At 24.3% G+C, this 18,385-nt stretch overlaps 1 protein-coding gene across 1 annotated transcript in view; it reads right to left on the bottom strand.

The window, feature by feature from the left end:
* Positions 1–11,682: 11,682 nt before the first annotated feature.
* LOC136984636 (metalloprotease TIKI1-like) overlaps positions 11,683–18,385 on the bottom strand; it is a 52,778-nt gene continuing 46,075 nt past the window's right edge. The window contains exons 5-7 of the mRNA XM_067281703.1: positions 17,661–17,751; positions 13,123–13,358; positions 11,683–11,970 (exon numbers count right to left, since the gene is read on the bottom strand). Coding sequence (XP_067137804.1) covers positions 11,924–11,970; positions 13,123–13,358; positions 17,661–17,751 — 374 coding nt within the window. The 3' untranslated portion in view covers positions 11,683–11,923. The remainder of the gene's footprint in view (positions 11,971–13,122; positions 13,359–17,660; positions 17,752–18,385) is intronic.

Below are 18,385 nucleotides of genomic sequence, written 5' to 3'. Positions count from 1 at the left end.
TAATCTAGTAAAATATTCTTTTATTTTTTTCGTAATGTTTTGCATTGCTAAAGTTTTGAATCCTTACTCTAATATACAGTGATCGGTACAATTCATTCGAGTATATCCAGTAATGCAATAGCTTTTTAATATAAAATATTATAAATTATTCAAATGAATAACTTGATAAACGTAGCATTAGACAGTATACATTTAGGAATTAGGTTAATCTTTAAAGACACTTTCACGTGCAGAATAATACGTCTATGTGTTTTGAAATTGGAAAATTGACATTTGATAATAATATTGAAGATATTTTTATAACTAAATTAAATTTAATTATGTTTAATAAACATTTTTAATTTACTTTTTTTTTCTTTTCATGTTTCCTCATTGTTGAAAGATAAAAGTTTAGTAGTTTAGTGTTTCCATATGCATGTTTAGATATAAATTACTTAATAAACATGTGTTCATTTGTTGTTGTGAAGAATTTGCTAGTTAAATAATCTAGCCGTGAAACGTCTCTGTTTATAGTTCATTTAATAATAATGAATATCTTAATGTGTGTGTGTTGAAAAGTGCTAGCATTATGGCATAAAGTAATTACCGGAGTGTTATTTTATGAATATTTGCTTAAATATGTAATTACTATGTTTAGTTTTACATGCCATGAGGCAAGAAGTGTTCTGAAAATAATTTCGTATAGCCTACATATAATAACTGATTATTCTTAATCTATTAAGAAAATATTTTTAGAATTGATCATTTAGTTCTCTACTCAATATAATCTTTATATCGAATTGTCAAGAATTAATAGCAAAAGTAAGATTAGATTAATGTCACAAAGTAAATTAACTGGCAGAATTATTTAAAGCAACTCTCAATAGTCATCATTACAATAAATCGTTGAATAGAATAACAAGTATTTTTTTTTCCTATAAGTTGTATTTTAAACGTTGTAAAAAAATCAGATTTTATAATATCTTTGTAGACAATAAGCTATTTTTTTCTATAGAAAAAGCATTAAGTCGATATTCACAGACGATTAATATCAATTTTAAAAAAAAGACAATATCTTACGCCGTCTCTGCTGTTTATTTTTTGGTTTTAGGTAAAATAAAAGCAAGTTTAGACAGTGAATTTAGGTACTTTTTTAAAAACATTTCAATCCCTTTTTCATGTTTGGAAGGAGATGAAATAAAAATATCTCGATCGCAGTATTAAAACAGCATTCCTTCATCAACTACTGAATAGCTTTATAGTAAAAAGAAAGGTTCAATCTTTATCTTTTTCTTTATAATTTAGTAATGTAAATCTAATAAAGACAGAAAAAATAATATAATATATTAGCCGATAATTTTTTCATCTAGACTTCATTGAATAAAAATAACAATAGCTTTTACTCGATTTTATACGTCAAATGGAAACAGATCCCAAGAAAATTAAGCTATTTTTCTTATCGAAGTAAAATTGTGGAAGGAGGAAAAAAGCATTAGAAATAAAGAAAATTGTAGAATTATGCGTAATTTTTGAAGAATTTCGTTTCGTTTTTACGTGGAGAAAGTTTAAAAAAATTACAAGTACATTGCCAATAACCACTTGTGCAAACAAAAGATTTTGTTTTTATATTGAGACGACTGAAATTTTTCATGAGAAATACGATGAGAAATAACAGACCTACAGACTGGCATCATCAAGTACTAGAGATATAGACGTATGTAGGCCTATATAGGTGAATTATTAATAATACGTTCACAACTAAAGTATTGAGAACTTAGCATCTAGTGTCAATTTTCTGTATATTATTGTTGCAATATAATACAGTAAATTGTTTTTCTTGTATAAGAAATTATAAGATAATTAATTTTCTATTTGATTTAAAATTCAAATTTTAATTGCCCCCATACGAAATTTTCGTGGATTTTAATATTTAAAAAGAAAATCTCACTTACAAATTAAGCTTTTTATAATCTTACTATAGAAATTTATCATTTATTTTTATAATATAATGAAACTTAAACGATTGTATAAAGTTATGCAATGAAAAATTTAATAAAGAAATTATTAAAAATAAAAGAGAGTAAAATTATATTTTGGCATAATAAACCGGACGTACTTGCTAATAATTTATTAAAAATTACATTAGTTCTTAATTTTATTAGTTTTAAATAGTTTATAATCAGAATTTATAATTAAAATAAAAAGGATATAATAAACTTCTTATATATTTTACTAGGCATTTACAAAAGTGACATTAAAAGCAAATTTACTGTCAAAAATATACCTTTAAAACTTCCTTAATTTTAATTTTTAAACTGAAAAACTGACATTAATATACATAAATTCACTTTATATCTTTACCTCACGTTTTATTATTAAATATTTAGCGTAGATACGTTCAAATTTACTGTCATTAAATGTTAAATTTGACATCTTTATCTGTGTATATATTATTAAATTCGCGTTTAAAAAGTTTTTTGAATAAGGAAAAAATTTTTACAGAAAAATTTTAATAAGTCGAAAATTTATTTAATAATTAATTTAAATAACTGTTAAGAGAAAATATTGAATTGTTTAGAAAGACTGCATCTATCTTGATATTGATTGATGCTTAGCTTAAATTGGATTGTATTCCTTCTAATTATTGAACTATTGCTTCTAATGAATTCAAATTCCCGTAACAAACCTCTTTCATTTATTACTTAACCAATGCTGAAAATCGTTCTGTATTGACGTTATTTTATTTTACTTAATTAAAATGATTTTCTGTTAATGATTAAATTCAAAATACAGCACTTTTAGCATATTTTTATACCGTTTTTATTAAATATAATCCGAAGATCGCCGAATTATTAATGTTCTTTCCTTTAAATTAATTTAAAATTAGGCCTTAAAATTAGCTTTAAGATAATTGGAATATGCTACTTAAAACGAATCAAGTAGATAAAAAAAATTTAATTAAAGCGGTTGTAAATCATTAGTTCTTTAAAAAAAAATCTAATTATTTTATTATTTTGCCTCATTTTGTTACAATTAAATAAATATTTCCTGTTCCTATCATTCTAGTACTATATTTATTTTGATTTTTCACAAAAAATAAATTTGGCTAGATGCCTTTTTTCAATATATTTAATAGTAATAAAAAAGCTAATTATAAGACATTACTTTCGAATATATTTACTTACTTATAATTAATTTATTAATATTTTGTAAATTATTTTAACATTATTCTCTTCATTAATCGCTGAATAATTCAATATATATATATTATCTTCTCATAATTCAAACGTATACAAATATATTTTCAGTATTTTTTAACATAAATTCCATTAATTAAATTTTTAATATTGCAAAGTTATATATATATATATATATATATATATATATATATAAATTAATGAAAAATATTATTTTCAAAATTATATTTCGATGTTAATTCTTGAAGTTTGTTTACTACTAAAAGTATACATATACATCTACACATCTATACATAGAATATAGAGAATATATATATATATAACGCTAAAATATGCAGAATTTTATAAGAATGAAAGATAAAATTTTTATTATAAAAAGATATTCTTACATAAAACGTGTTTGTATTTTATTCTTGTAAAATTCTACATACATTTTTTCTCTTCTTCTTCTTCTTTCTTATCTTTTTTTAGCTGCATTAATGATTTAAGATCTCCTTTATTTTAAATTTTTGGACTGGTTCTGAAAAGGAATAAGACCAGAAGAGTGTAAAATACTATGATTCTCAAGCTCTGAAATATTTATTATTCCGTGTATACTCATATTCAATTTATTATCAGCACGCGACCCACTATTCATAGTCATGACATTGCGAAATGAGTTACTTACCTCTTGTGACGTAACACGTAGTAAAATAATAATTCTTTACTTTTACTTGTCAAATATTTTTAAAATCAGATATATAAACAAAATAACGTTTATGAAAAGAGTAGGATTTTTATCTCCTTTCTTTTGTGTGTTTCTTCTTTAAAATATTTTAAAAATTTTATAAATATATAAAATTAATAACCAGTAATATATATTAATTAATAATCTTTACTAATATACATTGATATAATTCGTTATAACTTTAATTTAGTTCATTAATTGTTTAATTAAAAATTTATTTCACAATTTATATGTAAAAAGATCATTTCTTTTTGTAATTATCCTTAAGCATAATTTATACGATTGTAATTAAGTTGTAGTTAATAAATTATTTTTATTGACTTTATAAATAGAATTTATATCATGAGATTAAATATTTTTAATTGAAAATTTGTCACCATCTTTCTTCTTCTCTTCGTCATCTCCGAGGAAAAAAATAAAAATAAAAAAAATTATGAAACAGTAAAATTTTGCCTCAGGATAAAAATTGTATTATCTTTTTTGAATTTGTTTGCTATCTTCAGTCAATAAATATCAGATAATACTTATATAAAAACGTCCATTTAGTATATAAACAATTGTAAATACATGCCGTCATGAATATTTGAATAACTTATAAAAATATTTTACAAAAACTGAAGCCATTCTTGAGCTTTATTTAAAAACATTAAAGTTCAGCGAAAAGTTTTCTTGTTTTTTTTAAAAATTTAATATAAAAAATATTTTATACAATATTCTCAATAATCTTGTTAGATTTTCAGTGATACATCCCCTTTCTCTGGGGGTATATTTAGAAAATATAATCAAATATCTACTGAATAAATTAATAAAAATATAAGAAAATATATTTTATACATCATTTTAACTATAAACTAATGAATTTATATTATTTTTAGTTTATTTTTAAGCGTAGAAGAATTAGAAAGTGTAAATTATCTGGATGACAAAAGAAGAAGAGTATAGAATTATCTTCTCGTGTAGAATATCACACTTTTAATTATATTTTTTTTTTCAAAAATGTAATGTATATATGAATGAAATGTAATAATTTTATACAGAAATATAATAATTATTGTTATTTTTTAATAACATATGTAAAAGATGAAGTGCAGAAAGCAAGAACATGTCTAAACGTTTAAACGGTTCGTTTAGTGGAGTAAAGAAAAATCGTTTCCGTTCCATTAAATGGTCCTACTATTTCTTGATGTAACCTACCATAACAACTTCCATTTATAAAGTTGGAAACTATCTTATGAAAAATAATTTGTCTATAAAAAAATAGCTGGTGTGATTCACTAAAACTTGTTAAAGAACAGTGTTTTTTTTTTTTTTTTTTTTTTTTTTGCTGTTTAGTTAATAGAGGGTAAGGGGAATTATGGAAGATAAAGATGGAAATTTAAAATTTAATGGAATTTTAAAAATAAATAATAATATATATACATATATATATAATGTAATTAAATTTCGGCGTGTTTGCTTATATAAATGTGTAATAAACTTTTAATATTTAAATTTTAATCTTTATTCGCATGTAAAAAATGTGCGCTATATTCGGTGGCATGTTTTAGCTTCATGGGGATAGGCGAATTTGAATTAGGGATTTCTATGTATTATACAGTGTTGTCTTTAGACATTTTTATTCGTGGGAATTTTTTGGGAAAAATATTTTCTTATAAAAGATTGGTTTGTGGCGGGGCCACATTGGTGGGGCCTCAGGCGATTCTCTTTTTGCCCATAAGATAATATTCCACTGGCTATATTAAATTGAATACTTTCTCATATCCTAGAAGCAAAAAAGTAATATAAAATAAATTGATTAGTAAAAAACTAATTATTTGTTTTGTATTTTCTATATAATAATAAAATTCGGGTAATGGAAATCTTTAACTATGTATGAAAAATGATTTTACGTAAATCACTTCGATTTTTTCCTTGGCAAGCATGGGCTGTTTCTACACATTTTCCATGACAGATCTTAAGATGTTTGGCTTTAGAGCTTGAATTTCTTTCCAATGTTGTATTTAAGCTGATGGATGGTCCGGAGCTTACTAGCACACATCCGGTTTTTCAGGTAACTCCTAAGAAAAAGTCACTGGTTTGTAGGTGGCTTCCTGACATGGAAATAGCGCGTGTACGTGCTCTGCGTTAAAATAATGTAGCGCTGATTTTGGGAATAAAATTCAATGATTTTTATGCGTTGCTCCGTCGTGAATTTTTCCATAAAATATTCCAGCAAACAAAAACTTTAAAATGTATTACAGCATAACAATTATTAAGTTTTTAAATGGTAAAGCGACTTATGGCTATCCTGTGTAAAGATGAAGGATAATTAATCTGAGTAATTTATTAAATTCCTTTTATTAAATAAGTTATCAATAATATTTCTATTAATCCTCTACTCTTTAATTTGTTTCGGTTCTAACTGATAATAGTAATTTAAAAAAATTTTCGTAATGGAAATTTCAGTCAATTAAAGTTAAATTAATCTATTAATTAATTGTTTTCATAAAATTAAATTATGAAAATTTTATTTTTATTTTATAATTTTATTTAGCATTTAGATATGCATAAATATTAATATAAATATATTTGCTGAAGCTTTAATGTTAAGTTTGTATATCTGGATCTGACAGTTTATTATTGAATGCCCATGAATTAAGTAAGTGAATAATACTAAAGCGCTTTGCTGAATACAACGAGGAATATAATTAATTATCATAAGTCATTCTAAATGTATAGCTCTATTATTTATATCGTGTTTATAGATATATCTTCGCTTTGGTTAACACATAAGTTATATTTGATTTTCTCTGCTTTTTAGGCAAATCTTTACTTAAAATTTTTAATATCCCTCATCTCTTAAAATTTATTTGAATAAAAATAAATTTTATTTATTTATAAATATCTTTTTACTCAAAAAAAAGGTAAAGAAGTTATGAATGAGGGATAGAATAACCTGGAAGTTAGCTAATTAAAAACAGCAATGTCCATATAGAAGTGGATAAAATGAGAGAAGAAGAAGATGATGATGATGATATTTTATTTAAATTTCTTTTTTAATTACAGATTGATTCAGTGAAAGTTAAATATGTTAACAAAACCAATCAATGATGTAAATGTAGATTTTTAAAAATAATTTTATTGTTTTAATAATGTAATAAAACAAATTAATTATACAATAAAATTTTTATTTAAACATTTAATATTAGGAAAACGTATATATAAATTTTTTATCTGTCATTCTTATAAAAAAATCAACTTTCCTCTGCTATTAACACCTAGTATCATGTGTCAGTTAACCTCAATTCTGGGAAAGTTGACACACATAGAAACGTTTCTTGACATATGTTAGAAAATAGATTTATCTAGAATCAAAGAAATCACAAATAAAAGTTGAAGAAAGTTGTTTGGAAAAAAAGGAAATAAAGAATATATCCCTTCCTTCCTTATATCTATAGAAATCAGTGGGAACTAAATATAAATAGAACATGTAAAATATTACTAGCACCAATTATAAATTTGATACATAAACATGAGTGTTTTGAAATTATAAATGTTGGCAAATATTCACAAATTTACGAATACGTCAATAATAATTTCCAACAATCGCAATACATTAATCTGCAAATTAATAAATAAATTAACAGACTTCTAGAATGGTGTATGCTAATTACATTTGAAAATTATTTTAAAAATTCAATAATTTTCTATAAAAATAACAATTAAATTAAACTGATCTCTTCTATTTAATCAATATTAAGAGCTTAATAAGAAAAGAATGTATTAGAAATATTATAAATATTTTTATTTGTATCCATGCTTAAAATTTAAATTAATTTTTTAAATAAAATAATAAGAGTCTTCATAAGAATGGAGCGTATAAATTAATATATTAAAATAGACATACAGTAATTGTACGGATGCGATCTTTTTCATACTATATCTAACCAAACAGTTTTATTTTGTTTATATCTAAATATTATATGAAACTTTAGAAGTGAATTAAATTTTTGTTATTCATTTATAACAAACAGGAGCAATTCATAATTTTTTTTTTCCTTGCAATTTCATATTTCCTATAGTATATTCTGTTATGAAACTCTATCAGTTACACAAAGAAATTAACTTAGTTACAAATATTATACAATGTTAATAAAAGGAATTTAATAATTTTTTATAAAATAAAATCTGTATAAAGTTTGTAATAATAATAATAATTCCATTAATAAAATAAAAAATGCGTATGATAAAATATTTATTATTATTGGAATTCATGTGCACTTTTTTTAATTCTAAGTTTAAAGTTTTTCTCTTTTGAGATATTTTGGAGAAAACGATATTTTTTGACCTGGTTCCAAGAAGAGTGTCACTGAATTTACGAAGTTATTTTTAGTTTGGCAGATATAATATGACAAATTTTATTTATTTCACTATATTAAGTTCGATATGTCTAAACACTTTAACTTCTTTGCATATTTAATAAGGTATTTCTTTAATAATTATCAAAATCAAAGTAAATTTTAAGATATCAAAGGAGATTTTCTTGTTTTATAAAATATAGATATCACGCAATTCAACATTTTATATAATAATTCTTAACTGTGCTAAGTATTTAATTGTATTTTACGATATTCAAAATGATAAATCTGAATTAGCTTTTATTAATAAAATTTCTTAAATTAGTGTTAAAAATTTTTAGTGAGTTATATTATTAAAATTCAAAAATATTATTATTACAATTATCTTAATTAAATTAATTAAATCAGAGGATACAAGAAGGACAATAGTATTACTGTGAAGAACACCTGACTTACCTATTAACATATCAAATGATTTATTTAAGTAAAATGTTAAATTTGTTAACGAGTTTGGCCAATTTTAAATATTTTTTGAGTTGTCTCTGATTAAAAATTTACTTCTTTTTAATATATATATATATATATTTTTTTTAAGATTAAGGAAAAATTCTCTGTCTCTTCATCTTAAGATAATTGCTTGTTAGAGTGAAAATATTGATGAGAAATCGTTATTCATTTAATCCTCTTTACATTATCAAAGGTATAATGTGAAAAGGGAGTTTGGATGAGCAATTAAATGATCGTTTGTTGAATTAATTAATTCTACTCGCACATCTTCGATTTTTGTTTCAAGTTTATTCGGTAGAAGGACGGCTTTATGATTAATGATATGGCTATTAATTCTTAATATATTTAACATTAACTTATGAAATGATCTTAAAATAGAATAATTCTTAATTAGACAAAACAGTAATTTCAATTATATTACTGGAATTTGTGGCGATTAAAATTTTATATATTTATGTTTCTGGCATGAAGCATAATTGTCGTATTAAACAATTAATAATTAAATATTTATAAATAATTTTTAATTTGATATTTACTTAATTCCTTTCTGTAAATCCCCCGAAAATAAAATAAGAATTTTATTAACATTTTCTATTGTAAAATCGATTCTGATGTTAATAAAATTTATCTACAAAATAATTAAAAATTGAAATTTTACGAGAAAAATTCAAAGAATTATTAAGATAAATTGTATTTTTTTGAAGTTATATTCAAGCATGTATATTGTTTATTTTATGTTTATATTATATTTTATATGTATTGTATTTTTAAGCTCGTATTTTATTTTTATTTATGGATTTGTTCAGGTTATTGTATCAATAAATAGCGGTGGTTACCTCAAATCTAAATGAATTTTATTTACTGTACAGTATTTAAAACTTTTTTAAAAAAATATTTAAAATGATATTTAGAATTGTTAACAAGTAACATATATAATTTTAAAATAAGTTCGTTTTTTTCATAGAAAAAATACTTTAATTTTATTTTTAAGAGAAATATAAGTTAAAATTTAAATAATTAGTAAAACTTTTATTATAAAATATAAACTTTATTTACAATCAAATATTGTTCGTTTATTTCTTGGTAAAACTTTTTTTAAATAAAATAAACTTAGTACTAAGGAGGAACACGATACAAATTCCAATATGTTTAACAGTCCAAACTTTAATCATTTAAATGACTGCCTCTGACGACAATTACTATGATAATATTTTCTACTTGCAAAGTAGGATACTTGAAAACCATTTACAGAAATTTTGAAAAGGCTCCAATAATCAAATGATGCATGTTCATGCGATCATTAAATTTCAAACCATTACAATAACAAAGAGTTAGAAAAGAAAATTTTATTTACGAAGAACTTTCAATTATTTCAAGTTGTACGATGCTATCTACGGTAAGTTATTAATCAAAACTATAAAGTTTTGTAAGATATATTTGAAAACTTTTGATTAAAAAAAATCTTTAATAAAAAAAGAAGAAGAACTTGCTTTCTGAATGAATGAAGTGAACCAAGATTTTATATATTTTTTTTATTATATAATGTACTGTACACTGGTATTTTTTTATTTTCCAGGTTTTAAGTCAACTTTATTGTACTTGAAAATTGATTTTTCACGTATAAGGGAGATGAAGAAGTAGGTACATAGTGGATATTGCGAACAGAAGATGGTGGGTCAACAAAAGTAAAAGGATAGCTCAAGAATACTTCATTAAGTGCTTTTTCTTTACCAAATCTGGTGAAGATCCAAGGACCATATTCTCAGGAGAATTGGTCTCTTGATAACATTCTCAAAAATCCATTTTCGGTTCCATACCATTTTTAGTAAAGCGTTTAATACTTCGGACCCATTAAATATTTACATTCCACAAAGAAGTGTATCAGTATCGTACAGAAACTTTTCCATTCTTTATTCCCCATCAAGTATTATTTTCCATATTTTATATATAAATTCTTATTTTTAGGTTTTAAAAACCTAAAAACTGAAAATAATAATAAGCAATTTCTATTAAAATCTTCGTAAATAACTTATTTACAGTTCTCGGATCGTGATAAAGCATATTTTAACGGAAAAAATTGATTAAATTAGTGTTATTTTAAAGGTATTAAAGCTGAAGATATTAAATTATAATTAAAACAAACAATTATATACTTTAATAAAAAGGTTTTTTTTTATTTTCATCCTAAAAAACAACTTAAATTCATCATTATAAATTATTATATATATATATTTTCCAGGAAAATCTGAATGAACAAATAATTTTTATGTGAAAACAACCAGATTCCATAGATTAAAGGCTCAAAAAGTGACCTTTAATATTTCTTATTATTAAAACAAATATCTCTGACTATAAATTTACAGTTTCGTGTAATATTTACAAAATTCACAAAATAATAAAAAATACCACACTATAAAGACAATAATAACTATTATTATTATAATTATTATTATAATTTTACAACAAAAATATATATATATATATATATATATATATGTATGTATATGTATATATATTTATAAATTACAACTTGAATTTTTTATACATTATAGAATATATATAATTCAGAAAAAATTCACATTTTTACGAGTACCGTTTATTAAATATAAGTAAGTTATGAGTAAAAATTACAAAAAAAACATGTAATTTTATAAATTAGAAAAGAAGCAAACCTATTAGACATTTAAAACTAAAAACATGCACATATATTTTTTAAAATTATATATATTTTTAATTCCCTTAAACGAAAATAAAGGAAAATTTATGTGCATGAATTCTTCATCCTCATCATTTTCTTTTTATGGAAAATAGCGTGATGAACTCCATTTCTTAATTACTTAATTAGTACATATTTTAATTGGATTCTTTGGTTAGTTCCAGTTTTATGTACTGTACGTTTTCCCCCTCTTCTTTAAATGAATTTTATTTCTTTCTCTTTGTTTTTTTATTAGCGAAATGTAATTTTCTTAATAACTCCTTTCCATCCTTGATATTATTTCCACGCCATATATATATTAGATGCTTATATCTCTAGATATTATTTTTATTAAAGATGCATCACGCTAATACGTATTTCCATCTTGTACTTAATAAAAGTATTGTTATCCATATACAGTTAGATAAGTAGCAGCTACAATTTTTTAATCCGTACCAAACGTGTAAAGCTTTCTGAATGGTCATGGCATCGTCTTTATCTGTACTGGAAGTAAGCGGTTTTGTAGTCCTGAAAGTAAAATAAAATAATAAATCTTATGTAAAATTCTTTGTAATATTAAAAAAAAAAAAAAAATTACTTTTCTTCTCGATTTAAAGTGTTTTGAAATCATTTATAAAGATAAAAATTTGATTCGAAATATAAGAATCTAGTATAATTTAAAGGGAAGCTATTGTATTTGATCCAGGATTAATAGAGAAGCATCAGAAAGCGGTCTTTCTGTATAAAGGAAGAAAAAAAAAGAAACTTTTATGGAATGATGAACTGACTTTTGGCCAAATATAAAGTCTTTATGAGCTCTTAACTAGATATCATCTATCTAATTCAGTACAGAGACTGTATAGAACTAAATCTTAAAATAAAAAGATTACTAAGGATAATTTTACATCTCCTGCTGATTATCAAGCATCATTCATTATCTGAAATGTTAAAAATAACATTTTGTGTCAAACGGTTTCAAAGAGAGCCATAAACCTTGTAATCTATACAACGATATAAGAGAACAAGAGAGCACTGTTCTCTGTGGTCATTCGTAGAACAAAAATTGCTTATATTTGTTTTTTAATGATAGTAATTTTCAAAACAAGTAATTAGAGAAGGAAATCTGTGCAGTTGTTTTACTTAATTTCTTTATAAACTTTACTTAATTAATGTATTTTATCATTAGACAAAGGTCACGCCTTTAAAAGGATGCATTTAAATAAATTATTAAATTATAAAAATATAATTAGCACATTCTTAAAGTTTTCAGCTTTGAAATAATTAATTAATGAGGCGGAAAACTGTGAAGATTATATTTTAACTTTCTCTTTCATTCTTAGAACTGAATGATTGAACGTTTTATCAATGACATGTAATATGTTTATAGAATGATAAATTGTAATAAAATGTATTCAAAAAACCAGACGAAAATTAAATTAAAATTAAAAACATTTTTTTATTAATTAATAAATAAAATTAATTTTTTTTTGTTCATTAGTAGTAATGATGTAGGCCTACTTTTCAAGTTACAATTGTATTGTAATTACCCTACTCAAAAATAAGTAATGAAAACTTTACTTATTCTTTTAATTAATGTGAAGTTAGTTTTACTTCTTATTATTTTACCTTTTTAGCTGATAGAAAATAACTAAGAAAGTTTTTCTCGGAGCACTTTTTTACCTTGTTGTAACAGCTTCGAGCCTGACCCAAGATCATTAAACATCCTTTGCTTGTTGGGAGATTGCGTTGTTGTTAGATATTTGGAACTACTTAATCTTCTATTTTGCCTTCTTTTGTGATGTCCTCTTCTAGCATCATCGATGACGTCAATAGCATTCATTTTCTGTATGTTAGGATCGCTGGCTTGATTCCAATCGGCTAACATTCTACCCATATTAAAATCTCGAGTCTTTTGCCTGAAAAATAATTGATTTTTCTATTTAACTTAATCTATAAAAAATTATTCTTAATTAGGAAGATTAACCTATAAAAATATCTTATATAATTATCATTTTAAAGAAGTTTTTTTTTTATTAATTTAAGAAGATTAGACGTGATTAAGGATATAAAAAGTTGATACATGACAAGCAGTGCTAATTAGTCACGGATAAATATATTTTACTTTATGTTTTAGTCGAGTCTCTCGTCGGTTTGTTTCTTATCAGCAAAAAGATTTTATTTCACATGAAATTTTAGAAGTTTGAAGATATATGGTCTTATAAACACAACGTTAGAAACGTTGGTAGCTGCCGAATAATACAATGGTTCTTCATGGATAAGAAAAAAAAAAACCACTGCTAAAATTAAATTTAGTGTAAGAATTTCTAAATTAATATAAGAAAAATTCTTAATTTATTAAGAATTCTTGAAATTAATTTAGAAATTTATTAAGAATATTATATTTTATTTAAAGTGCAGCACTTAGTTTTTATCTATAGATGCTAAATGATAATTTATATCTTACAGCTCATCAATGAGAAAAAAATAACACTAAAAATAAAAATTTAATTCTAAATTAAATTTTAAAACTCTTACTAATTTACCAATAAATATAACATTAATATTTTATTTAAAATATTTTTAAAAGTTAGTATTAAAAAATAAGGAAGAGAATTGCGATTAACAATATTTAAATTTTTTCCCCTTATTCTATTTTTTCAGAAAGATTAAAGAATTCAGAAACAGCAGGGAATCCTTTTTTCATTTAGTCAGCAACAACATTAATTAATCACAACATGCGACATCGATGGATGCCATTTTTTATCACCCACTCCCCAGAAAGATAATTGATAGTGTCAGTCATGTGTTACATCAAAAAACTTTAATTTAAGCGAACGTGTGGTAAATTTGGATATTTTATAAACGTTTTTCAACTACCGGTCGGTATCTAGAATATAATTTTTAAAAAAAAATTACTATTTTTTAAATATATTAAAATCTCCAGAAGAAATGAGGGAAGTGAGTAGGTCGCTTTCTTTCATCGAATAATGAAAAATATATATATATATATATATTTAGAACTTTAATTTTGTAGATTGCAATGTTCGGAATTACAAAACAAACTTTATATAACACATTATTTTTCTATTCGACTTATAGTCACGCTATTCTTCGTTTTTATGTTGTTCTTCGTATGACATACGAGGCTTTAATGTTGGAGCTGAGTAGTTTTAAATTTATTTTACGCTTACATTTTTACTTTTTTTTTTTTTTACATGAAAGTAATTTAGTTTAACACGTGGATAAAATATATTTATAGAATTTATTATAACGTTTATCTTGTATTAATTATCGTACCAGTTTGCGGGATCAAGATCACTTTTCTTAACCACATCTTCTACTGAACAAATACTTATAAGTACTATAGACCTAATAGCACGATATTCGGCAGCATTAGCGGAAAAATATCTTTTGCACCATCTTCACACAGACTAGTGTGTGTGTGTGCAGTAAAACTGACGATATTTTATACGAAAAGAACTGTCAAAGAAGGATTTCTTCTTCCGAATCTCCCTTAACGGCGATCGTTATCTACTACTACATATCTGGAACGTTAGTACCTATCGTACAAAGTTTTACTGCCTTTGCCTCATAAATTATACTGTTGTCTGGTCGTAGTCGTCGACAGCAGATCTAAATCCAGTCTCTCGATCGAGTTCACGATTGTTGTCTCATCCAGAAGGTTCTATACCTGCGGGACAAAACCCTGCTTGTGTAGTTTTCGGGATTAACTATCCGAGAATAGATCCAATAAAATGGTATTTCTTCCTTTTTTGTTTATCGGATTCTGATAACATTTTACTCTTCTAACGAAAATCTGTTCTTATATAGATTTATCTATCCTAAAAATCTTCAAATTTTCAGCAATTGTTCTAATGCCGTTTAGAGGCATTATAGTTTTACTTTATACTAACTTATTTAAAATTTACTATGAATAAAAGCAGTAAAAAGATCTATCTGAACTTAAATTTATTACAGTATATTTAATATATATTTTTAAATATAATTTACAAGATTCTCGTTTGATTTATTTAGCCCAAAACTTTTTTATTGCGGATTTAAACAATTTTTTTTTATTTAATTTTTTTGTATGAGGAAAATTTTAATATGGTAATAAATATTGTTTGAAGGAAACAATATATATTTTTATACTTTTATTCACACGAATAATTTACGTCTTTCAAACTGATAATTGCGTGGATGAACTAAGTTGATACGATTGTAATTTTAAAAAGTTGTATGATCTACTTGATCTTCTTTCCATGAAGAAATTCTATGATATATGTTTGTTATTTTCAACCTGTTGTATTTTTCTTTCTCTTCTCTGTTTGATTTTAAAGTCTTTTATATCCTCGTTGATCAAAAATAAAGAAAAATATAAAGCAAGGAAAAAGAATTAAAGATCAAAAAGAGATCTCTTGATGATTTTCTTTAATGGAGACCAATTTTAGAGGAAACAAAACAAAAAAGAAAGAAAAAAAACCCCTTTTCCACAAAGTCGAAATAATAAAAACTTTTCCTGTTTAGAAGGAAAAGCAAGATTATCTCGACAATCGTTTAATTAAAACTCTAGAAGACAAGCTAATGATAATTCAACCATTATTTACTACTTAAATTAATTATTCATTGAAATATCCAATTAAAGTTAATTACTATTTGCTAATTAAACGGCCGACTCTACTAAAGTCGATCAGAAGTTCTTCCGCCCCGGGTTCTGTTCTTCCGTACAATTTACTTATACTTTTCACAAATATCCGAATATGACACGGAAAGAGAGTTTAGAAAATTTACTATCCCCCGTGTAACATTACAAAAGGTTAAAGAACGTGACGAAAGCAAAGTAATTGCTTGAGGATTCATACCATTTTCCACTTTTATTGACCGAAAATATTATTACGAACGTGATAATATTTCTGTATTGATCCTTTAACATCTCTACAATTCGCAGCGATGTCATATTTTATTCCACTTATAAACAATTTTATATTTTCTAACTTTCTCTTAATAGAAATCTAGAAGTGTTATAATTTTTAATTTAATAGTAATTTTAATTATTCTTTGTTTAACTTAGCAAGGTTTTTAAAAAGTCCAACCTTACAAACTCTTCGACAGTTTTATTTAAATTTATGTACAAACTTCTCGTAGTAAACAGGAAGATTTAGAAATTCTCTTCTTCTTCTTTATTTTGTTTACTATTCTAAGAAATTGAATTTAAGAAAATCAAACGCAAATTTCATTTATCTCACATTTCATCAATTTCGTAAAGCCATTTAATAATAAGTTGCTTTAGATGATACGTCATTCATGGAGTAAAATTTCTTCCGGAGGAGAAACGATGAACACTTTGACGTTATGGCTGCTGCTGCTAATGACGAAAGCGGGTCTCCACTTCCGTAATTATGTTCAGCAGGAAGGCATCTTCCATGCTATGTTGACACTAGCCAACTACTTTGTTTGTGTAGTGCTTAAAATTGAAGAAGTAATTTCTTTATTTTTGTTTTAGTAAGGATTTTAAAACGGTTAAAAATCGTACATGCAAATAATGATGAAGATGCTAATTTCATCACGTTACTTCCCGTCCAGACCGGAAGTTCGTATATAGTTTAACGATGTCCCTGGCCCCTAAACTTTTCAGATTTGGTCTCGATTTTCATATATCCAACGCCTTTTCGAAGGACAGACGGACAGACGGGCGACGGTAGGGAGGTTTACGTCTGCAACGTAAAAATTTCAGCCTAATGATCTAAGCTGTACTGAAGATATATTCTTTGTTTTAACGATGAAATAAAATTTCGTGTATAAAATTTAATATAAGAATTTTCTATAATTAAAATCGCATTTATTCGAGCATTAAACAGGAAATTTTATTGTATTTGGCTTTAAATTTTAACACGAAATTTCATTTATCTTCGCTAAAATCTTTAAATTTTTGAAGAGAAAAATGATTCTAGAATTTAGAGATTGTTATATCAAGTAATTTAATTAAAAACATAATAATAAATACGCTTTCAGATGTAAAAATATCCATGTTTTAATAAGTTAAAATGAATTTCTTAACGTTAATTAATTATATCGGATGTCGGTCCTGAATGATTTTTCAATTTCACTTCTTTCCTCGCCCAATTTTTTGGCTTTCATCTTTAAATGAAGCGGAATTGGAAAAGTGTCACAACCTTACCAAAAACAGGGGAAAAAAAAGCAGTATATAGGCTACTCACCCTCGAATTTTTTTATTGGCTGGCACGTGATCAATTTGAAATCCTTTTGATTGGACGAAATCCAAAACGGTATTGTTGCCCAGAAAATGACCTAAATTCAAATAATAATAATAATAATAATAATAAAATGGTAAAAATTTAATTTGTTTCTTTAGAAAAATTTAAATTTTTAATATTTTTACAATTTATAACCTGTTTTTTTCGGTTAGAGGTCACTCGCATATTAGAAAGTTCTCTAATATGCAAGTGAAAATTTCAAAATTTAAATTCTATTATAGCGACATCTGCCGTCTTTACCCTTCATTAACTTTTAAAGAGTTAAGTTTCTAAACGGGTGGACCCATCCGCTAATTTAATGGCATTAAAAGAAGAAAATAGAATTTAAAAATTTTCTTTAAGTTTAACTAAATAAAACAATTTTCATTTACCTGACAGTAAATACAAATTCGAACTTGTAACAATTTACTGTATTTAATTATGATTAATCTTTCCCTTATCAAAAATAACTGACATTAATCAAAAATAATTGCAATTCAATAAAACATAATTTAGTTTTAAAAGATTCTAAATATAAATACATATTTATTCATTAATTATTTATAAATTAATTTATATATTAAAACAGATTCGAGTGTAAATTGAGAAGATTTATTTGATTTATATAAAATTTTTAATTATAAATATGACTTCTATTTCGTTCATTGTCTTTTATAAATAAATTAATT

This window comes from Centruroides vittatus, unplaced genomic scaffold, assembly GCF_030686945.1.
Source record: "Centruroides vittatus isolate TY-2023 unplaced genomic scaffold, ASM3068694v2 contig_926, whole genome shotgun sequence".
In the NCBI taxonomy this organism is placed as follows: domain Eukaryota; kingdom Metazoa; phylum Arthropoda; class Arachnida; order Scorpiones; family Buthidae; genus Centruroides; species Centruroides vittatus.
Note: the sequence above shows the minus strand (reverse complement) of the source record. Positions and strands in the feature narration are given on the sequence as shown.